The sequence below is a fragment of the Grus americana genome, chromosome 10, assembly GCF_028858705.1.
Source record: "Grus americana isolate bGruAme1 chromosome 10, bGruAme1.mat, whole genome shotgun sequence".
NCBI classification, from domain to species: Eukaryota; Metazoa; Chordata; class Aves; order Gruiformes; family Gruidae; genus Grus; species Grus americana.
The window spans coordinates 20,385,563-20,410,721 of NC_072861.1; the positions used below are offsets into that span (position 1 = coordinate 20,385,563).

At 41.4% G+C, this 25,159-nt stretch overlaps 1 protein-coding gene across 2 annotated transcripts in view; it reads right to left on the reverse strand.

The window, feature by feature from the left end:
* ADAMTS17 (ADAM metallopeptidase with thrombospondin type 1 motif 17) overlaps positions 1-25,159 on the reverse strand; it is a 197,388-nt gene that overhangs the window by 111,558 nt on the left and 60,671 nt on the right. For both annotated transcript variants that reach the window (XM_054837482.1, XM_054837481.1), the window contains exon 8: positions 10,835-10,940. In XM_054837482.1, the coding sequence (XP_054693457.1) occupies positions 10,835-10,940 (106 nt within the window). The remainder of the gene's footprint in view (positions 1-10,834; positions 10,941-25,159) is intronic.

Consider the following 25,159-nt stretch of genomic DNA (forward strand, 5'->3'; position numbering starts at 1 on the left):
AAGTGGGGCAGCCTGGGGAATGCACTGTAGGAGTCAGGAATGCTGGCTGCCTTCCCCACATTGGGAGATGAATTCTCCATTCTTGGAGGTGGGAATGAGGAGATGGCCAACATCAAAAGACAAAGAGGTGTGAAGTAACTGTAATATATATAACTCTGCCAGCATCAAGTTGTCTGAAGTCTCCAGACAAGCCAGTGGATACATGTTTTATGGTTCCCAGAGCAGCTGAAGTCCTTTTCACAGAAATAAGTATTTTTCAGCCTCTTTCTTTTATTCTTCTTTCTTGATCGACGTTGCAGATCGCTGTGGGCTTGCAGATTCAATGCAAGAAGAAATCCATCCTATGTGACACTCTTACACTCATTCACCAAAATGACAGGTGACTGTAGTGGACAGTAACAAACCTGCATGCTCTCTTTTGCTTGAAAGAATGAAAAAAAAAAATTGTCTAGAAAAAAGTTGCATAGGAAATGCATGATCCAATTCCATTAGTTGCAGTTATAATCTAGCAATGGATCAGTCTGCAGTAGGTCAGCTGAAGACATTTGCTTTAGCTGAAGACGTTTGCTATAAGGATGTGGCATTTTCAGTGGTACCCTTGTCAAAGACACTTGCATCGTTCAGGAGTGCTCCCCATCCTTTGTTTCCGGTCATGCTCCTTCTATATACCAGCTCCCTAAACTCTTGGGATTTTTCATAATGGTGCAGCTGGGAAAACAACTCATAATCCCAGAACCATCTGGCCTTGGCTATTCATAAATGATTTTAAAAGCTCAGCACGCTATCTCACTTAGTCTCAATCACTTGATTGGCAGGGAGAGACTTGATATCAGACAGGAACCTTGCAAATTATGGCTTGCTATCAAAGCAATTTGGAAATGATATGTTCAGACCAATAGTGAAGTGGAATTCTTTGGGTAGTGGGCGTGCCTGGTTGCCTACAAACCTCAAGACTAATGAAGCCAAGTTTGCTTTTATATTGTCTAAGAATGCCACACGAAGAAAGCAAAAAGCAACTTGAAAAATACACACTTGCTTTGAATAACTTTGGCTTGAACCATTGAACCATGTTAATGTGAAGACAAATTACAGAGAAACAAAAAAAGTCTATTATCTTCATAAGAAGATATCTCTTTAGAGGGTCTTTAGCTGATAAGAGGTTCAGCATGCATGTCATTTAACTGATGACAGCTTTCTGGAGACTGCATAGGAGTTTTTCTCATGTGATTCTGTTCCTTATAGTCAGAGGTGCTGCCTGCAATAACACATTTGGCAAACCTGGTAAGGTTATTTCAACAAACACCATAAAAATTTCAGAATGAGCTTCAGGTACGTATTGTAGTACTTAAGGTACAAAAAGAAAATACTAATACATTTTTCTAAACGAACAAGTTGGTTTTTTTCTTTGAATGGAGAGAAGCCTCAGGATCATATCTGGATTGCTATCGAAAAGGCATGAATAACAGAGTGAAATAATGGAGGTAAAAAAAATATATCCAATGGAGAGGAGGACACTTAAAATGAGTAGATGGGAGTTAATGCTTGTGCACACAACCAGAAAAGCAGAAGTCATTATTATAATGCTTCTGTAGGACAACCTAGTTTGCCACATTACTTTAAAGCTACTAAACCCAGGCAATCTGCATTTTTATCAAAAAATGACCACTGATGACCATGACAGCTCATGATGGATACTAGGGAAGAGTTCTGCCCTCTTGGGCTAAATCTATCCCACCTTACATAGCAAGCAGCTTGACTTGAGATAAAGGAGGCACTAGACAGGAATTTACCCTTTGAAAGGTGTAACGGCTGTGTTTTAGAGAGGAAGAAAGGAAGCTGTGCTTTTCCTTTGAAGGAAAGATACTTTTCCAAAGTATAAAGACTACCTAAACTAACAAGCAAACTGTTTCTATGGAGCATTTCTTTATCCTGCCTAGTTTTAATGTGTATAATTAAAATGAATATTTAAAATGCTAGATGAGATACCTGCCACTTCATTAGCTATCTCCAGAGTGATGCTGGCAAACAGTAGGGTGGTAGGAAGGGAGACCACCTGGCAGCAGGTGGAAGAGACAGGCAGGCTTTGGACTCTCATAGGCAGGTGAGAGTCAGCTACCAGAGGGTGGACATCAGAAATTTCTGAAATGTCAAACTGTCCCATTTGTGGACAAGATCTGGCATACAAAATGTGTGTCTCAGTGGCCTTCGAAGCAGAGAAAGAAGATATAGTAAAAAATATTTTTAAGGCTCAACACGCTAAGCTTATTAGAGCCCAGCAGGAAGGAAACTGTTCAAGCAGGTGAGAATAAACCATTATGATCAGACTTGTTTTGCTTTGATTTGTTTTACCTAAACAAGAACAAAAGCAGAAAACTGAGAAAACTGTGGATTATTCTTCTCTTTTTTGGAAACTGGGGTTCAAGTGAAGACATTGATGACAAAACGCCCTGCTGGGTTGGATCTAGCAATGGAAAGAAGCCCAGCATCTGCTGTAGGGAGGATTTTGCAAATGGAAAGGGATCAGTGAGAATAAAAAAGGCCTGTTTATTTTGTTTGTCTAGTAAACTCTTTTTGCTGAATTCTATTCCCCAACACAACTGTTGGCCAAGAGGCAGCCAACCTTGTTCCACTACAGTGCAGCCTTCCGCTGACACAACAGCAAAGGGAACCACATTTCTGGAGGCAACATTTCCACTGGCGTTGCTGCTGCTGAGTTACTACTGAAGGCTTTTCCAAGTGACAGTCTGGGATTTATCACCTTCCCCAGCTCTGCAGTCATTTTCACCTGGAACCTGTCGAACTCAGCAGGCCAGGCAGACAGCATGGCTTACAGGCTATTGGAACCCAACTGCTAGTGGAAAAGTAAATATTTCTGCTAGATTTCTGCCCTTGTATAAAAACAAAGGATTATTTCGTAAATGGCACTTGCAAACCTAATATTTCCTGTCTTGGTGTGTACTGTAGAGGTTGCACAATGGGGACTTGTACTGTCCCTATGTTTTGGGTCACTGGGTGCACAAGGCTGCTGCCAGCAAAGCCAATGAAGTATAAAACCAGAACCCTTGTAGCAGGAAGCATATGAAGATTTGCCAAATCATTACAGCCCAGCTATTTAACGCGGCCTTGGCTTACTCAGCAGAATAAGCCTTCAAAAAGAAAGACATAGCTGGCAAAGTCACAAAGCTATTGATTAAATGAAAATTGTGTTGTCTGGGAGTTTCTAAATGACTGTCATTTGCCTGTTTGGTGAAGTTTTATTATGTTAAGTAAAGCTGTACAAGATGCTCAGAAACAAAGAAATTAGAGGGATTGCAAGAGATTGTTGCTTCACTAGGGATTACACAGACATCCTTCACAAAGCATAAAGTAAAACCATACAAACCCTTGCCCAGAACCACACTAATGCTTGCCACAAGAGTTCAGAAAGCAATGAGAGGTGGACATTCCCACGCCCAGTTCCAATGTGGTTACATTCCAATATTGTAAATAAACTATCAAACTTGGAAGATACAAGGGTGAGAAAAGATATACATGATAGAGGGAAGGTACCCCACTACCATGCTAGGATTAGCAGGTTCAGTAACCGCACCTGTAAATATCCTGTAGCTTTACATAAAACTAAAAAACCCACCCAAACCCAGGCCTATTATCCAGAGTATGGGACATCATACTACTCAAACCTCTCCATTTCTCCTTCGCAATCTTCTTTTTCTCTATGTGATTTCTGGATGTGATTTTTTAATGTGGGTTTTCTCTATGTGATATCCTACTGTCATGGCAAAAACAACTTGCCCAGACAAGGTTAATACAACAGGGATATTCTACTTTGGGGATTCAAATTAACTTACTCAGCTATCATGTACTGTATTATGTCAGGCAAACACAACTTCTGTTTAGTGGTGCTCCATCACTACCTCTTCCTCAGGTCAAATCATCCATGCTAGCAGAAGTCTCCACTGATTTTTTTATTTACATATGTTTAGATCTATATCTGGTTTTGATCTCTGCTTCCTTTTGACTAACTTAGAACACAGTTTTCAGAAAGCAATTATCAAGCTACTCATATGAAGCTACTTAAGTACATAATAATTTTTGTGTCTAAAACAGACCCCTTGGTGTGTTACCTAAAGTGAAAGAAGCTTCCCCTGAAATTTTAGACTATACCTAGTTCTCCCTCAAAACCAGAACACATTATTTAATAATTGCTTCGACTAGATCATACCGATTCTGATGTACAAACATATATGATGTTCCATGTTCCATTATGTCCTTTTGGAGTTGTACAGAGAAGGGCAACTTAACTATGAAAATGTGCTTGCAATTATCTGTGGAAGAATGAAACCTGGGAGGAGGGGAACAAGAAAAGGGAGCCTGGGAACAGAGAGAGACATTCCACAACAGATTTACAACACAAATGGCAGAAAATAAAATTAGCAGCTCCAGGGTGGGTACGGACTGTTGCCAGCATTTTTGGCCAGCCTCAGGGTATGTCTACACAGCAGTCAGTCACTCCCAGGAATCCTGCGACTGCAATATACTGGAAAAGCAACATACTCCTGTGAGATTTAAAATGGAGAGTGCTGGCACTAGTAAAATATGGCTGGGGCAGTAACTGCTGGAATCAAACTACCAAGCTACTCGGGAAGTCTTGGTGTAGCAACACAGTGACTAGTACCTGAGCTTGCTAGCATAAAGCTCGCATGGGATTGGCTCTGGGTCCAGTCCTCCTTGAGATCCAACTGACCTTGATTTTCAACCCCTGCAAACGCAGGCATGTGAATTCAACACATTGTCTTTTGCAGCATGGTCCAAAGAGCCACACAGGGTTTTACAAAGGCCCAGAGGGAACTGCATCACAGCTCTCCACCACAAGACAGAATCTACATCCCAGCTGCCAGCAGTGCCATTGGAGAGGTATATCCAGTCACAAGAGAGATCCTGTCGCCACAGGCTGCCTCCCTCAGCCACCACATGAATAGATACCACCCTACAGGCCCACAAGACAGGCACCTTTTTGCAAGGTCTCTCTCTAGTAAAACACTCATGCACAGGAGTGAATAAGATGCCTGTGGGCATGTGTTAAGCTAGAGTCTTTACCTACATGCTGAAGTACTACCCTATACGTAGAAGCTTGGCCTCATTTGCAGGACAGAGGGACTGGAGTTAAAATTGAAGTTGTCCAGATAACCCTGAAACTGAGACTTTGGTGCTTCTACATATTTGATTCTGCAACTTTAGTAATGTTGTTTTTAATGCCTTTTGGGAGGTAAGAAGTAATCTGGGGACAGATTGCTTCCTGGCAATTAATTGGAGTACTTTAGCAATAGCAATGAAGAAAAAACATTCCACAGAAATTCAGGTCAGGCAGAACCTGCCTGATAAATGTCGGACTAACTCACGCCTCTGCTACACTTCAAACAGCAGTTGCAAGGTCTGCTGCCTTTTCTGTGACTGATCTCGCTGTCAGCACCATAACACTCTAGGATCCTACTGGTTGTTATGCTCATACTTCTACAAACCAGCTCCTTGCATTTGCCATCATTACAACGCAGATAGTCAAAAGAGCAATACAAAGCAGAAAAAGAAGCCCAGATGGGAGCTTTTCTGAAAAACAGGGTTAATGTTTAAAGTCAGCCAGGATATAAACTGCACATGTACTAATGAGTAGAGCCATGCATTCAAGGCTAGACTATGGTGAGCTGCTCTAAAAAAGACAGAGGGTTGTGGCGTTTTTTTTCTTTCAAAACAGCTTCTCCACTCCCACATCTTGCACCTAAATGTTATAATCTCAGGATAAAATGAGAGAATTTGTGGCAAAAGTCTCTCCATTTTTATAGCATTTCCAGAACTGCTCCCCTTGTAGCACTACCATGATTTGGGTGGCAGGCTTCAGCACGGTGCTGGCTGGCATCACAAAACAGATGCTTAATAAACAGTTTTTTATCAGCACAGTGTGTGCTCTGCAGCGCTACCTGACTGCTCAGATCAGTGTCCCACTTACTCTGGTCGTCCTTCGCTTCCACGTGAAACTTTTTTTTTTAAAAATGTATTATGACCAAATCTTTATAAATTGCTGAGCAGGGAAGAAGGGGGACTGTTAATTTCCTGTTTGGTTCTTTGGAATTAAGCTTGTATGCCTGCACCACACTGACCTGGCTTTGTAAGTTGTCACAGGACGTTATTCTGTACCTCTTGGATCTGCTTAAGACACATTCCCCTTCAGCCTGCAATATTTTCACATTCTGCCTTACAACTATTTGCATGACAGAATCTCTCCGCTGGGTGCTGCACTAGACAGATCAGGGAGGTAAGTTTATTCAGTAGTCTATTAGCATAAATATCAGGCCACAAAGGGAAGATCCAGAGAGTGCTCTTCCCTTACCTGCCACAAAGGCCATACTTAATTATGCAGCAAATAATTATGTACCCTACAGTAATTTTAACCAAGCTATATCTATCGATACTTAACATCTAAAGCAAATAATCATACCGGACAGAAACCAGCCGGTTCTAAACTATTCTCTTGGCTGATTCCAAATCCAGAGCTGTTTGGTTTGCACACTATAGGCTTTTTACCTTTGGACTCGTTTTTGTCCTCATCTGTTTCAGCTTCAAGTTTGAGGCCATGTGGTTTCAGACTGTTGGCAACGGATTGCATCTTGCTTATTGTCAGTTGATTTTGATTCACTTTCTTAAGGGCATCTGACACAGCGTGGCTTCCAGCCATACCACCTCCAGCTATTCTCTCACCATCTAGGCAGTGCCAGGTTCCGCTAGCTCATGAATGGGCATCTTCCCTCCCCACCCAAGCCTGCCCCCCCATCCCACAACAGGAAAGCTGAAGCTGTTGAAAGAAACAGGAATGGCAACAAAGCTGGCATTGTTGTCCGGAAAAACCACTGGCTACAGCCCACCCACTTCATTTAGGGATAACGGATATAAGAATGAATCCCGGCTCTTGTTTAAAAAACTTATTTGCCTTTTTCTTTGGAGAATGACTTGAAAATGGTAACAATGTCACTGCTGTAGGCAAAAAGAGAACCAGGGAGGGGGAAGTGGCACCATTTTTCTAAAAGTCACAGTTGTTCAGGGTGGTCTTTGGGGTATGAATCTCAGATTAACTTCACACGGGTGCAGTTCATGGAGGAGGAGGGAAGCACCATTCCGGATCCCATTGATAACAGGAGGGTATTTTCAAGCTCTTACTCATGGAGTTGCCCTGCTAGTCTGAGCAAAGATGAGAGTAAGAAAGTGTTCAGCATACTAAGCTGTTTATAATATGAAGACCTTGGACTTACACTTTTTAAGACTTCAGGGACCACTGTGATCTCTGTGTCTTCTCTTTTGTGTAGGTCAGAACACAGCACTCCACCCAGAAATCCCTGGATAAAACCCAACCAACCATGGTTACATTAAAGTGCGTTATTTTAAAAGACATCCACTATTGACCATGCTGAATGAAGGAACAAGGTTTGCTGAGGGTCCTGTCTTGTATGGTAAGAAGTTTATGATTTGCAGGCTCATCATGTATTCAGTGGTCTCTACCCTGCCTGCTACCTTTTTGTAACAGCAAAATTCTTCTCCTGGACTCTTTGTAGGAAAAATTATATCTAAGTACAAATGGATGCTCCCTTTGTGTCCATGGCCCAAAATTATCTCTCTGGATTTGAAGATATAATTACAACAGATAAAAGTTATATCACTCACCCCATCATCAAGCAACAACAACTCTATAGGTTAAATCTGAAGATGAACTTTTATAGGACCTATAAGCATCACCCTAATGAACTTAATGATGTCTCCATGTTTTCACAGTGCAGCTGTCCGTAATAGTGTTTTCTGCAGTGAGTCCAAATGACATGAGTCCTGTGGCAGATTAGGAATCTGATACATCAATTAGTAATCCATTCATTTTTTCCAAAGTCTACATCAGAAACTATCTGTGATTGCCAAACTGGGCTTGTGATCTCCACAGATATTTGTTAGTCTTAGGGCAAGAAGTAATAAATCTCAGCTTTTCTACACTCATAAGGAAATCAGCCTTCAATAAAACTCACAATTATGGGTCTCCAAAATTTATATTTTTGCCAATATGGATGTAAGTTTTGATTGGATTTTTTTCATTTTCATTAAGAAACTTGCACCCAGTTCCCCTTAGTTTTCGTTTTTAAACCTGAAGCTAATGTCAGCTTCTTTGCCTTCATCTCTGCAATGTGTTTCCTTACATTTCAGTCACTTAAAAATTACAAGTTTGTAGGTAAAGTGTGCAAACAATCTTTCTATTTGCACAAGACATGCTGAAACAGGACTGCTCAGAGCATTCTGTTGCAGTTCAAAACCAGACAAATAAGGAGAGTTCTGACACCTAGTAAGGTCAATGAAAAGACTCCTGTTGACTTCAATGCCAGACAGACACCAGCAAATTGACCAGACTTTGAAATAAGTAACGAAGTCACTGGTGGATGACAGTATAGAGGGATGATTTTGATGCTCAGGTTGAGTGATGTTTTGATTTGGCACACTGGGGCTTGATTATGCATGCTTATGGCTGGGTTTAAGCAAGGGAAGAGCGGGGAGAAGGGCTGGAGGGCTTGCTCCAGTGTGTGATAGAGAATTGCCACTCATTGGGAAACAGGCTAACCTAGAACATGTGCTCAAAACACCTGTGGCAGCAGAATCCTGCCAGCAGGTTTGCTAACCTGACTGAGCTGGCTGCTTCAGTCAGAGCCTTCCTGGCTCACGTGCCTTCTGAGAGTTACATTCCCCAGTCCCAGACACCACAGGTCCCTTGACTGGCTCTTACAGTCTCTCCAAGCCCCTCCAGCACACAAGTACTTTTCCCAGTCTCTCTTGCCTGAGCGTGTTCTAGTCTCTTCTCTCTCAGTAATGGGGATCATGAGGCAGCTCTGTTAGAAAATGCAGTCTCCTTTGTCATTTTTCCTTCTTCACCTGCAATTCTCATTTAAGCTCTCCATTTCTCCCCACAATGGGACCTATGACTCTCCTGAAGCAGAAGATTCTCTGTGCAATAGCACACTCACTGTCCAAACCCTCCAGGGTACTGAACCCAAGCCACCCTCTGTCAGCCCCTTTAGACATCTCATACCAACATCTTGAAATAGTTTTCCAAGATGGAGGCAAAAAAAGAAAACCAGCAGAGAGAGGACATCATGGTCTTACCACCAAAACTGCACTAAGAAAAGAAAATGCAGTCTGCTGTTTTCTGCACAGATGGAGGGCTGTATTCGAAAGCATTACATCCCCTATTTTTGTTGTGATTTTTTGCAAGGCATTATTAGAAGGAGGCTTGAGAGCTCTGCTGGGAAACTTGGCAAACACCAGGGCAGACCAGTCTTGTTCTTTTACACAGCTGGATTTTCTGCAGCTCAAGTATTTTTCCCTCCTGCTCTTGGCCCATCCAAAGATGAGTCCTGAATTTCCCTTAACATTACCCACAGGTTAATTTGTTATTAACTATAGGCTCAGTTTAACATCTTGGCATGCAATTTAAATAAAACCAAAACCAAATGTCCTTCATTTCTGCTGAAACCACCCTTGGTTTGGCTCAGCTGCCTTTGGTGTCACCGGAGGGTGAAAAGGAGATTCATTTTCATCTTGTCATTTTTGGTAGTAACCTAAATATTCTCCATGCAACTTTGAAATACACTGCCATAAAATAGTTCTTTGTCATGGCATGAGATTGGCCAGAATCTGAACTCGAATCATTGGCTCTGACTTAGCTGTCAAATACTTGTTACTGTAGAAAAGGAAGATACAACAGACACATAAACAGTAGGAGTCCAGAAGAGTGCAGACAAAACTTATGCACAAGTTCTTACTAAAGAAACAAAGGTGGGATTTCCCACCTTCCATCCAGAGAAGCTAAAGGAAGGAGTACTTGAAAATCCCATAGGTACAGCCCCTGCCCCTGTATAAATTTGTTCGTGGTCTAATTCTATACCTTACACAGTCTAACTGTGACATAGTGCAACCAGAGTGATGCCAATGGAAAGGGAAAAAAGCTCGTAAGTATTATGAGTAAGTGCATATTACACTTGGCCTGGAAAGCAGTGAATCCTTTGGGTTAACTCATTAACTGCACTAAGACAATGCAGGTGACTCTTCCAGTCAATTTTGTTTTCTGCTGTCCATGGGACATTTACAGGCAGCTTTAAAAAGTCTTCAAAGCCACCTGCAGAAAGCACCCGGTAATCTCATTCTGCAAATTTCTGTCTGACTAGGAATCATCACATTCTTTGCTGTTTTTTCCAGTCAGTGTTCAAAGTTAGCTGGGATTGAGCTGATAAATCAAGTTATATGATTTCTTTCTGTTGATCAAATAATACTGCTTAAGGGCATTTCCAAAATACTGATGTTTACAATTTCAGTCACAGATTACTTCACATGCAGAGATGAAACCATTACCAAAGTATTTAACTGTTAAAATCCTTGACATAGACACCTGAACTTCACAGAAAATTTAGCAAGTTCAAAGATTTTGAAGTGGATATAATTTTTGTGGACCTATTCTACAGTGTAAACAAAAGCAGAATTTGTCTCTAGCTATTACCATCAGTAATTTAAGAGAATGAGGCCTCTTTGTGCTATTCAAAATCAAAACTTAGAGTGGAAAATAGAGGGTCAGATAGAGAGATTTATGTGTGCTGAAATGAATATTTACATAAGCCTCCTATAAATTAAGTTATTTATCAATCATCTGCTAGATTTATGAAATCATAACAAACATGCCGCTCTAGTAATTTCACTTGTATGACTTTAAATGAAAGTATACTACAGTGGCATCAGTAAAGAAACAAACAGGACAAGTTCTTACTTGTGCCCAAGTTCATGTGCAATTGTAAATGCCAGATTGAGACCGTTGTCTTCAGCAAGAACACACTTTCTCTTGGCACTGCAGACACCTCCCAGGTAAGCAATTCCTGCAACAGAAACACAGAATGCTCCCATCAGAATCAGTGAAACAGTTCATTCACTCACAACATACAGCAGTCACTCAACCAAAATGATAAAAGATGTGCCCAGTATGAAAAATATTAGAGCGGTTTGCACACAAAATCATCTGAGTATTTTGTTCATCATCCCATTGAAAAATCAATCTAGAATTTTGTCAGACAGGAAACAAGTTAAACACACTCACCTTCACTGCTTTCATTGGAAAATATATTTCACGGTCCATACAGACTCAAAAATTCATCTATGATTGTCTATTAATGCCCCCTACTACAATGTTAGAAGACGCAGTGAAGTAGCTTGAACAAGCATTTAAATGGAGTTCTCCTAATTTTCAGAATAAAGCTGGGGAGAAGGAATAAAACAATAAAAGCAGAGACTCTCTGAAAATACCTTACATTTTCCCTTAATTAGTTAAAGCAAGCAAGAGTGGCAGAGTCAGAAAAGCTGGCAAACTCCTGATGGTGAGTCAGAAAGCCAATGTAGGTGGCAGAAGTCTTCTATGACTTAGTGGAATTTAGGATTTGGTCCCACGGCCAATTGCACAGTACTCTCTAGGCCTGTTTGTGTGGGCACCACAAATGGTTGTAGGCTGAAGTCAAAAAGGAATTCAGAAGTCATGGCATGAAACCTCTGCTATGGAAAAACAACAGTCCTCATATGCCCTTCCTGCATCCAGACTCTCCCTTACAGAAAGTGCCATTGTACTTGGAAATGTTGTGACTGACATCAGAGACCACACTCAGGACAATTTGCTGATAGGATTTTGTTTCATCTGCCACCTAGAAACCACAGTTAAGCCACTGGGAATTATGCACAAAGATTAAAGACAGAGACAGAGCCTAAGGATGTCTCTATTCATGCAACTCCTCCACTGCTAACCGGGCACATCTCAAAAGCCATACAAACAGTTCAAGTGTGCATACAAAACAAGATTTCCAGCTAGCATGCAGCAACCTAAATGCTGAGTTCATCGGGCCACTTCACACATCCTTCTGCCATGCTGGAAAAAGGGGAAGTATGAAGACCTTCCACAAATGTCTTTCATTTTTTTCACAACAGATATATTTGCTTATATCTAACAGACAACAAGAAATCTATTTCCTCACTGTAATACTGTTCTTACAGAGGGGTAGCTAGGATCTAGCTGCCTTTAGTGAGTTGACCACAACAGTGCAATGGAGACATGATCTTTTTTTTTTTTTTTAAAAATTCTGTCAGAGTTGACAAAGCTGTGCTTATCAGGGTGCAAATGGTGTAAAACTCTAGACCTGGAAGAAGTCCAGTTCTGTTTTCATGAGTTTTGACAACAATATGGATATGGATATTTGTTGCCAGGGGAATTCTGGATGGAATGAAGGGATGGGCAATAGCCTTTTAATTCAGCACGAGCAGCAGAGAGCAAAGGCAGTGCAGGAATCAGACACTAACATTTGTTTACTTTAAAAGTGCTGACTGTGGAAGGCCAGATTCATACCACATGCAAAAAATGAAATCAAGATTTAATCTTTTTAAATCAATGACCATAGAAGGCTGGATTTCAGCACTCAAACTGACTTGCTTTTTATTTGCAGAATAGTCATAAGGATGCCAAGGAACTGCTCAGGAAGTAATGTTACTTTGAGAAAGAGATTGGAACCTCAGTCCACACACTTGATGGCCTAATGAATGGGTCACAGAATCTCAGCTGTAAGTGTCTGTAGTGTGTCCTGGGCTATGAACATGCCTTCTGTTTCTTTTAAAGATCCCAAAACATTCCTGGTTGATTTCTGAAAGGGAAGTAGATATTTCTCCTGATTTGTATCTGCTACCATGCAGCCTTATGGCGACTTAGAAATAATAATACCCTCACCAGTAACAGTCTTTTGCTTCCAACCCTACTTGGGATCAGCAATTTCTGGGAATACTCTTGGCAGAAGATAAATACTGTTTGAGAAAATGTTAGTTTATTGTAAAACCAGTAGCAGAAGGGCTGAGATTAAGAAAACTACCAGATTTTGGTTAAAGGGGAGCAAAAATTTAATATTTGAGTCACAGAAGCTAGAGATTAAAAGGAACAATTAGGTGACTCAGCCAATCCTTTGCTTCTTTAGATTTGTGCCTTTGTTTATTTTTGAGTTCTTAAATCCTATCCCAGCATGCATACATGGTACTTGGGAGGATGGATGCTTCATGCCAAATTGCTAACCCACTCCATTGCTGCCTCTCCACTGGAGCATACTGTGTTGTCACAGGAGACAAAACGGTGATGGCCCATTGGCCGCTGGTAATCCTGATCCTGATCTCTTTCCAGAGAGGAAAACCAGTGAGGGCTGTTGAGTTCACCTTCCCTCATTAGCTTGCACGGCCCAGGCTCTTCCCACAATGGTGTGCTACGACCTTGTGGCACAACCACATCTACTCAAAAGTTGTTCCTGGAGATCCTTCTGCTTTTTGAGGATGAGGCAAACATAGCTCTGTAATAAACCAACTCAACTCAGCTAAAATACACTTTTACTGGACCGGGAGGGATCTTTTGGTTACCTTTCAGTAGTTTTAGGTAGAGCTAACAGAGCAGGATTCTTACTTGAAGTGTTTTATTCCTGCTACTAAACCTGATTATTCCGCCTTTATCTTCCATTTAACCAGTGTTAATATATATATCAGTTGTATCTGACACATCAGGTTTTAACTGAGAGACAGCAAAACAGTATTGCATCTCAAGCTCAGTGGTCAATCAGGCAAGCTGGTTTAGCCTGAAATGATTCATGCTAATTTCCTTCTGCTTAATTTTGTAAAATGAGGCTGAGTCAATATTTGCTGTCACTTGGAGATGGAAGGGGGCAATATATTTCCATGTTTGGGAGATGTGGTGTAGCAAAATCGACTAGAGTTCTGTCAATATATTAAAAGAGGTTAAATATCAATTAAAATGTCAAATAAATTACCTCAAATAGTAATTCGTCTCAAGTCTTTGTTTAGTGGCTCTAATCCCCACTGAAACTGACTGGCAATAACACCGCTCTATGCTAAAAGCCTCATTATTCAAAGGTGGAAAACTAACGATTAAGGACTTGTACATCCATTGGGGCTGAAAAAGAAGTGACTGTGGCTCAGGTACAGACTCTTAGTCACCTTATTTTATTAATTATTTTCAATGCTTAATGTGAATCCTGTGTGGCCATTTTCTAATATTTTCAATGACCAATTAAAAAATGTAGACATCTAAAATTAGTTGATTATTACAATTATTAAAGACTTCTGTCGCAGTGGAGCCCAGCAATCAGACAACATAGGAACAGAAGTGGACTGAGCAGGGAAAATCATAATCCTAGAAGAGCAGACAGCAGAAAAATTTGCAGTACATGAAATGAACTCAGTAAGAAGTCCAGCCCATGAACTACTGAGTGCTTATTAATGGTAATTTTGCTTCTGGCCCTGTCTGGAAGACAGGTGTGTGAAAATGAAAAATAGGGAAGAAAGTTGAAGTGGTTTTGTTTGGTTAGGTTTTGTTTATTTTTTTTCCCCTCCTGTGCTCATGCAAATACACAGACAGTGGCTTTCTTCAGGGGAAAAAAAGTCCTATCTGTCCAGATACACTACTAACTGCCAGCAATTACCACAAATCTATTTTTAATATAAAAAAAGGTCAAGCAGGAGCATCAGTGGTAGAGGGAAATGAAAGCCAATTACTATTTTTACTATTACCAAGTGTGAGGGTTTTGGGTTTTTTCCTTTCTCTCATGAGAAATTGCATAATTACAGTCCATAACTTCTGCGCTTGGGTTTGACCACGCAAAGCTATCTGCACTTCCACAGCAATCCTTAGGACACAGGCAACTGTGTAAACTCAGATTTATCCAACAAGTTGTCATACATAAACAGTTTGCAGCTGTTGGCCGTTCTGCCAGCTAATGAGACCTCTACTAGCAATATCTCTAAGGCGAATGATTACATTTATCCCACCAGCTCAGCTAGGCATTAGGATGTTACATACTTGCCACAGTGACAGCCAAAGCTGGAAGACAACAAATTGTGGTGTGTGGGTTCACATTTCATCCTATTCAAAACACCGGGGGCTTCCTTCTGACGACTGTGGAATATTCACTCAGCAAGTGGTTTGTCCAGGTACTCCAGCTTTCAACTCTCTAATGTCTTGTTTTCATTGCACTCCTAATACTTTAATCTCTTCTTTTGCCAGCCACCTCTGGATACTGAACTTTTACTTGATTAAAACTTGGCTAGCTTTCCTCTTCTCAATGTATTTGCTGTTGGGAAGGGAGCCAAACTTGAAGTCCTGAAGTCTGCTTGGCACAGATGGAGACTCACTGCATATCCACATGCACAGAGCAAACCTCCCATTCCCCACCATTACCAGTTTGGTGTTGAACTGATGTTTTTCTCATACTCCCACAATTTTCAATTTGTGCAGCTCACACATTGCCATCAATTACACTCCCGTAGCTTCTCTTAACATCCTACGTAAGTAAAATCAGGAAACCCTAGAAGTGATTCATGCTCTGCCTTTCCGTTCAATGACTATGATATGTTTGACAGAGATGCCCTGCCTGTATTTACACATCAAGTCAGTCACCAAGGGAATCTTTCAGTGCTTATGATACTTAAAAATGAAAAATACTTTTGCCTTCTATAAAGCCTACATACGAAAGGTTCCAAAATTTAAAAAACATTAAAGAAGTACCCACTAAACTGCCTCCAAGATAGGTAATAATACAGCCCTGTTCTACAGCTGAATAAACAGAGGTCCCAAGAAGTCAGTGGTATCCAAGTGAAAAAGAACAGCATCCATGGAAGGACCCTCTCTAGCATGTACAACACAGAGAGGCTAAGGTTGTTACCATCACTGTCCTACTGAGCCTCCAGTTCCAAGTTTGGTTTACAGGGATTATCCAGAAGAAGCTAACAGGGTGAGCTGTTCCTTCATTTTATGAGAAAGTGCAAATCCAAAGCCAGACACGCAATTTTAGTGCCACAGATTAATTTGTCTTAATGCTGGATAGTCATCTAGATGCCAATTTCTGTTAATCTTGCAGTAACAACATGGTTTCCATTACAGTTTAATATTCACGTATGGAAACTGTTTCCCTTAGCATAATCTTCATTGTCACTGTATTTAATGAAAACCACACTGAAAACAATACACTCATTATGAATCACAAGTACAGGAATTATGGTACTACCATCCAATGCATGGGAGACAGCTACAGTCAGGTAAGAAAACAAGTTAACAATGATGCCAGGTGCTGTACCCAATGCAAGTCACGATATTTTGAACTCAAGTATTTATAAAGGAAGAGTTTCTGATGCCAAGGACCGTCCAATAAAACTGGCTCCCAGACACTGCAAGAAGTCAGCCATTGCCTATTTCAAACAGGTCTCCCCATAAGTATGCCTTTCCTCTTAAAGCGAATGTGAAATACGAAATAAGGTCAAACTCTACGTGCCTGAGAAAGAAATCTACACTGACAATAGGGATGCCACTTTTCCTCTATACTTAATCAAAGGACAGAGCATATGACGCACTGTCTGTCTCATTCTCTTGGTGCCATACAAGAAACAAAAATGAGTCCAGGGAAGAAATTAGTTCAATTCACTTGACCTTGCTGAGTGGCAGAACATCCACTCCCTGTTGAGGGCTTAAATTCCCTCTGGGGTGGGAGGTGGTTGAACCATATCGAGGAAACAAGGCAACATAGGACTGGTCCAAATACAACTCTCTACACAGGACTGGGTAGGCACACAGATAACGAGGGAACTTTCAAAGTCCTCAAAAGGAATTCGTAATTTTGTAGAATTAAGAATTTAAGCTAGAATATCATCCAGGCAGGTGTACTGTGTATATGACTCCCTTTCTTTTAGCTGGTGGAGAAAATTGGACTGGAGGAAGTAGCTTCCAGTACCAATTTTTTTAAGCATTGGTGAGCCCATGCCATTTCTGCAGACAGAAGATGATCTGGATTCCTGGGAATCCCAAGAAACCTCCAGCTAAGGGCACATGAGGTTCACTCCTTCAACTCTACAGCACACATTTGTTTTCATACACAGTTTTCAAACTGGTATCCAAGTCCCCATATATATTCTTCCCCACCTCACTGAGAAACTGGCAAGTACTACACCAACTTTACAGAAAAGCGAGCTAAGACACAACATTCAAATAACTGGTAAGATCACGCAACAAGTCACCGCTACTTCTGAGAACACACATCGGACCCTGACTTTCTGTACCTAGCCAATTTGTTGCAAATGTGCCCATCATTACAGAATCCTCTTCTTGCTTTGGAGAATCTACCTTATCCCGAATTTCAATGTGATCTCTATAAAACTCTGTTTCTTGCCTCCAAATCAGCATGACCTGCAGAGATGCAGCATGCTTTCCCAGAACTCAGTGTACTCTGGGGTTGGACACCTCCCCTATGGGACCAACTCTTGCCCTGTAGTGCCCAATAAAATCTCTTCTTCCTTCTAACTCTGAAAACACTGTCACTTCCAGTATACACAACTGCTGTCAGAATCCCAAAAGCCCAGCAAGAAAAATAAATAGCTGAAACACAAAGCGTAGTTACTTTCTGGATCTCTTGATTTTCATTACACACGCCCTGAAAGACTAACAAATAAAATCTCTCCCTGATATTCACAATACTGGCTGTGATGTTTCTCGAGCTGATAATGTAATACTCCTCAGAACACAAGGTCCTAACAGCACAAATTAATTAAATACACAATACCTTTTATAGGGGATACTTTTCTGACTACTGGGAATACTTAAAGATATTTGGTACTGAAATACTGCACCCCAGGGTCTAGTGACTGGCCCTCGATAACATTTCAGAAGACCAGGACGCTAACTGTGAGAGTCAGATTCAACCATGTGCCTTAGTCTTTGTGAAGTGACTGCGATTCATGCAGATGCACCCAAATCCTACCCATGGCACCACTGAAGCTCAACCGAACCTCTCAGTTGACTCTTTCAGCCCACACCGAACACTCTGCAGGAACGCGCTGCCCCCACTTTCAAACAGATTAGCTGACATCCAACCAGGGTTTGTCTACGCAAGTTGCTCTACTCTATACCTTTCTGATAAGACCACCTTTGTGAGGCTAGACCTCTTCATGTCTGTAAACCTGCAAAGAAGGCAGGATTCTGCAAATCATTAGAGATAAAAGGAGTGCTTTTGCTATCTTCTCTTTCTCTTTAATTACCCTGCAGGATGGCAATTAATGGAACACATGGAATCCTTTCCCCAGCATGGCCAACTCTCAGCTTTAGCTTTCAGTCTTTCTGCAGGGTTTTTATGTTTCCTGGGAACCCTCCTGTGGTTTTCTAAGTTTAATGGATGAATCATTTACCTGCTCCGTTACTAACCTCCCCCCCCCAGACATTCCCCAAGATGTCAAGAACCTTATTCTAATGCTACTTGCATTGGATTTACATTGTGCTAATTCACTGAGCCTCTCCTGGTGTACAAGGGACTGCCCAGACAGTTGAAAAGCCCTAGAGATTGAGACCTTTCATGATTTTAGGGGTAATTGTCCTCACCCAAGCTAGTAAAAGGTTGCTTCAGATACCAAATGCATTGAGACGCAGAAAGCTGACAGATGTTCTAACACCTTTTTGGCCTAGAAGAGGCTTCAACCAAGGCCTACAAAAACATGCCAGAGAGGCTATTAACACTGCATTATGCCAGCAAAGAGCAGACAACCTTCAGAAACCCTCAGAGGCTTGGCATGGGCATCTCTGAAAACCACATTACTTCCCAATGCCATTCAAGAAGGTTCTGTGATCACAAGCATAAATATTCACTACACTGACCATACCTGAGGAGACGTATGGCATTCACAGTAATTCAAAAAAAGCTGGAAACAAGTATACTGGTTAACCTCATAGAGCAGATATCCATCAGGAGTGACATGGATATCACTGATCTTGCCTTACAGCAAGGGAATGCATTAAAAGACCACCTGAAGTTCTTTCTGGCCCTAATTTTCTAAGCTTTTACAATAAAACACTGGGATCTAAGAACTCAGCAAAGAAGCAGATAAAAAGAAATACCCTGTTTATTTGACATCTGCTCTTTGTTCAGCATGACATCCCCTATGCCATTAACATGGCTCCTCCCTTCCAGCAAACCATTGCTTCCCTAGATGACAGCACGTTAATAAATCCTCTCCATCTAACGTGACATGAGGAGTGGCTTAATTAACTGGAGCAGAGGAAGCAGGGTATCATCTACATGTTTACTCTACTTTGATATGCTAACAGCCACATTCCAGAGAGCTTCTCCCGCACACTCCCCAGCAACAGGAGCCCCGGCTGCTGCTGAATGCAGATCTCAGGCAAAAACACAGGTCCTTTCTGCATTCCTGTTTCTCTAGTTAAATACAAAGTTTTGGATATTTAGTCCAAATCAAACCACCATTCCCAAATATACATTCCCAAACCCTGGCAGCTAATTCAGCATCTGTTTATAGACATCATTACACACCGCTGAAAATCTCCATGCTCATGCACACACATGGAAATATATGGGCTTAATTACTCATGATATATTAGAACAGCTGTATTCCTGTTCAGACAAAAGGCAGGGGAAGAGCTAGCTAAGTGGATCTGAGAGAAGTACTCCAGTCGGAGAGAGACTGATGGACTGGATGAGGCCACACAGTGCTGAAAGGTATACAGGAGCCTGGCATAATTTAGTGAACAAGGGAGAAAGACAGATAGGAAGAGATTAGGGAATGAGAAGAGATGGTGACAGAAATGTAGCAAATGGAGATAACATGGGTTTTCCAGAAGTCTTCAAGAAACATGACTTTGATCTCGTAAGCAGCAGGGAGTCACTTCTGTCGGAGGCACAGGTCAAGAAGGGCAGGAGATAAGATCAGAGGGAAGATGAGCTCTCTGAGAACTTCTGTGTGTACTTACTGCTGGAGAAAAATGGATCTACAGCCCTGGGTCATGTGTCTCTGGCATCATGGGTTCACTTGAGGAAAGGTAGGAGCTGGACTGCAACAAGGCCTGATGAGGACATGCAAGTATTCAGGCAGGGAGGTCTGTGCCTTAGTGTGGGCAAAAAACTGGCACTTCGCATAAGGAAAGGACAGCTGTTAGAACTGGTATAGAAACAAGCACTGGAAATCAGTGGGATACAAGCTGTTGAAAGAAAAAGAGACAAGCATAGGAGATGAGGTCGTTCAAGGGTATCTTACACCAAAAAGGAATCAGATCCAGCAGAAGTCAGGAGAGATCTCCTGCTTTTGAAAGACTACAGGAACATGTAAAACTGCTGTAGAATTAAGCAGGATCTTCCCTTCTCACATGGATCCAAATATTGGCATGATGATATGCAAAAGACATGCAACCTACCAAGGCAACAAGGAGGACTCGGCACTGGATTCAGGACCTGTGGAGTTGTGTGAATAACTGTCTTTCACTTCAGTGACTGAAGCAGAGAGACACAGGATAGAAATGAATCCACATCTCTCACCTGCTGGATGTCTTGACAAGGGGAGAGAGCTCCACCTGTTCCTTCTCTAAACAGCCGTCATGAATCTCACCCTTCACTTTCTCAGATGTTATTAAAAATCAAAATTATTTCAACATTTCAGTATTTTCATTTTGATCTGTCCTATTTGGTGGAATAGGCCTGAACTCAAGAATTGCTTCAGTGTCCCCTTAAGCTGCATCTTTCAGGAAATAAATAACCCACCAAAAGGAAAAAAAAAAAGTAACAACAACTCTGCCATCAGAAAAGAAAGCGCTCCAGGGCTACGATGCTCACCACTCTGCCATGTGCCCGTTAGTCCACTAACACCCATCCTGAGAACAAGATGGGTTCCCACCTGAAGGTTACAATCTTCCAAGAACTAGAAAAACAACCCTGCCGTTGCCTGCAATAGCTGCAGCTTTGCAAACTGTGTTGCATTCCAAAAACATCTCTGAGGCTGTTTTCATCTTGCTTTTTCAGATGAGTTCTGTCACTTCCAGTTTTGAATTTGTCAAGTTTGTCCCTGCAACTCATCTGAGCCATCTGCTTCAACAGAGGGCCTGAGTTCAGAGAGAATGAAGGAGAATGAAGAAAAAGATCAAATCAGAGCTTTTAATGAGACTGCTAAACAAAGAGGAACATGGAATTCAGCAGCAGGGATCCTGGAGCCTTCAAATTCCCCCGTATCTCCCTTCCAGAATGAAGAGACAAGGTCAGACTTGGCAATAAATCAGAAAAAATATTTGGAGTCTCTGTACCAAACAGCATCTGCTTTAAGAGCTAACAGTCAGGGTCCAGCACTCAGTTCCAGTTGTTCGTTCTTGTAATTGCAAACACTACGAAACTCATGAAGCTATTAAAATAAATTAAAAGATACTTTTAACAATTTCAAGAGCTTTACTGAGCCATGCCTATCTCAGCCTGCCATGGTGTTGGTCAGGGGGTGGATTTATGAGGAAGGATCAGTCCTGCAATTGTTCAGCAACATTCAGCAATGTGTCATGAACAACGTTTCAGTGTCTGGAGAGTTTCAGCACAGTCTGCTGAACAGGACAGTTTTGGAGATGGCTGAACACCTGTGCTGCTGATGAATGGCATTCTTCCACAGCTCTCAATTAAATTCTTTCCATGTTCTAAAAGAATGACTAAGCAATTGTTACTCTCAAAAAGTGAATGAATCTATACTTTTGAAACATGTTAATATTTAAAGTGTATTTTATTTTTAGGCGCTGTACGCATGTCAAGCTGTTCTCTTGGCAAAATAAGACCAGCTCAGGCAACTTGCAGAGCAGGCCAGCAGAACAGGATGATTCACAGTAATCAAACTTTGAACAGATGCTTTTCCAAATTGCTTCTGTGATACTTCTCAATTACAGCTCCTACATACTGACTTACAGGGCTCACTTTGTCACGCTGCCAGCCAACACATGCACTGATAAACTTATTTAGCCATTCTTGGTTCAGCCCTTCTGTTTTAATTCTTTGCTGAGTGCTGATTTAACCTCACAGCCTGCCTGACTTGAGAAAAATGACAAACACAGGGTGTGCGCCTGATAATGTTAATAAGGTTGAGTTATTCTGTTGAAGTCAGAATTTGGGCTGAAAAGCTTATATCATGCAAAAGAATGAAGCTGGTACCTAAAACCTCAGCACTGGCTGCTACCTCTGCTGCCAGGCGTAGGGGGTGAAAATGATCCTTCCGCGTTGGTGGGCAGGAAGAGGAAACTAAGGCAGTGCCATGCCTCTGCTTCTCCCCTCATGCAGTACCAAAGTCAGCACATTTGTTCTGGCAGGCCATGTTACTATGGTGGAAGGGGAGGCGACAATATAAAAAAAACAAAACAAATCAAAAAACCGCAAACAAAACAACAACTTACTGCAAAATTAATGGCTTGATTTCCTACATATTTGCTCCTCCACTTGGGGTTTCTGATGTAAGTGTGAGTTGTTGCAATCTCTCCCTCAGTGACAGCATCGAAGGGAGAAGGCTCTCTCCTCTGCTCAGTTTCCTAGTTTTCAGAAAACTTCCAAAAGCCTAATATTTCTGAGATTCATATCCTCAAATTTGACTCAAATTCGCCAATGGGTTAAAATGTTATTAGGGAAAGACTGTTGTTGGGGTAGACAGACCTAAGTGCAAAGCACACACGTTGCATACATGCACTCACCAAATCAGGTTAAAATGACTATTAACCTAAAGGACCCTCCTTTAGGTTAATAAACCTAACCTCAGGTTCCCAAACAGAGCTGTCTGTTCCAACTTCCACCCCACAGGAAGGGAAGGACCCACATGGTACTTTACTCAGACATAAACAGATCACAGCACCAGCCTGACGGAAGAGAAGTAACGGCTAATTTCAGAGGTCATGTAGCTGGAGATATTCTTAATATGTCCTGAATCTTCTTTCTTTAGTACCTCTTTCTCTAAATTACTCCAAAATAAAATGTCACCTTTAAAATAACACAAGCTAGAGAAAAATTTTTACTAAGAAAAAGACCATCATGAGATTTTCTCACACTTAATAAAAAGAAATCTCTCATATTTAAATTCAACCTCCTGTGAAAGAAAACACAAATTTGGATGAATACTGCTGAGCTCCTTGTGATGACTGACAGCAGCCAGAAGAGTCCCTGGTGCCTCACAGACACAAGTCAAGGCACAGTCCCAGTCCTGAGGTCTTTAGGCTGAATTCAGAAATGACAGCACGTGAGTCTTACGGGGGGGCTGTACCTGCAGGCAGCACTAAAGAAACTCTCACAGTATCCTGCAGAAGCCAGCGGGACATTTCCACGCGCGCACGCTCGTGTTATTGCTATAGGTCTTTGTGCTAAAGTATCAGGACCAACAAGGGGAGAACTGCCTCTTCTAGTCTTGCACGCTTCTAAATAAAACACCCCCGGGAAGTGCAGAAGCTCCTACATATTTGTACACTGTCTGGGTGACATTTCCAGCTCTGAATCAGATCTGCGTCCCCCTGACCGAAAATTACGTGCTGAGTCTGCTCCATGGTTTGTAGGGGGTTTCTCAGCTGTCAAGCCCCACTCAGTAAGTAAGTGGCTCATGGAGAGAATTTGCAAGGGTAACAGCTGTGCTTTCCAGCTACGCAGCTAGGATATTTTTGTATAAGCCTGCTTTGGTGCCCAGTGGCAGTGGCCTTCTGTCAGCTGCCGTGTAATGAGGTGCATTTCCCAACAAAGCCACCTGATTAATGATAGCATAAACAGCTTCATGGCATTCACAGAAAACAAGTCGAATATGTATTACATCCAATCTAATTGTACCAGCTCTCATAATCACCAGGGGCTTGATCAAAATCTTACTGAAATCAATAGAAGTATTACCAGCGGCTTTGGAGAAGGTGCATTAATCCACTTCCTGGCTTCTTTTACTTAGTTCCCACCCCCAGAAGGCTGGTCTTTGTCTTTTTTACTTCAGTGTAAAGTCAAAAAGCTTTATTTACTTCAGTGTTTAGACCACATTGTGGCTCACAGACACTGGTGCAAGAGTGGGTATTCTGCCTCTCTGTAAACACACCAGTTCATTGAACAAATATGGACTACAGGTTTCCCATGTTTGAAAATGCAACAAGCAACAAAGATAAAAATCGAAAAGAGAGTGATCACTCTGAGATACTCAGTCAAAAGTTATCACTTTTAAATCCGTCATTCAAACAAGAATATCCCAAGGATCTAACCATCACAGCAAACACACCTCTGCACTGCAACACAAACCGCAGCAGCCAAGAGTTAGCACTTCAATAGTCCTAAGCAATATTTTTGTGTTGCAGGATCTGAGGCCCAGGTTCAGGAAAGCATCTCTACCACAGATGCTGCTTAAGTATGTGTCCAGATATAGAAGGTCAGGCAAGAATCACAGGGAAAACCATCTGGAACAACAAAGCAGCTCCAGTGAACAATGCTGCTTTGCTGAAGTCCACGTCAACAGACACTTCTAAGAGATCACCAAAGGGATCAGAAGGAGCACCAGTACTTCCCCAGAACTGATCAGGAGTCAAGACACAGGGCGAGAGAGATGTGGTCAGGAATTTCATCCATGCTTGGACCCAGACAAGACCATGGTGGAGACAGTACTTTCTCTCTTACGAATAGACATAGCTAGAAAAGCAGACAAGCTATGGCATGGAAGATAGGAAACATGAGTCTACAAGTTTCTTAAACAGAGATATAAAATACTCATTCTAAATAGAAATCTAACTTCAATCTTTTACTTTTCTCTCAAGAACAATAAACTCTGATTAGACTGATGGACTCATTTTAGAGAATCAGTTTAACTTTCCAATAAATAAAAACATCCACAGAGAGTTTCCTAACTACTGGCCAGTTTTCTTATAAATAACTGCAGTGTTTACTCTATTTGTCTACTACAGTGCAAATATTGCTGTACATGCTAGAGCTTGATGGATGACATTATTAAAACCAACAAGTAGATCCTCAGCAGAACATTAATGTGTACCCAGCAGTCTAATTATGGTCAGAGTCTTAATGCAAACAGATCAGGCAAAATGGCTACACAAAAATGTATGACACAACTACGCAAAAACAACAAATATCTTCAATCTGCTGACTGTTCATGACCACTAACTAAAGTAGAAATACAAGGCTAATTCCAAGCTAAGCAAACACAGAAATCCTTAGCATTCTACAAATCATGCTGAAAGAGTACAGAAGGAGAAAGGTATTTCATA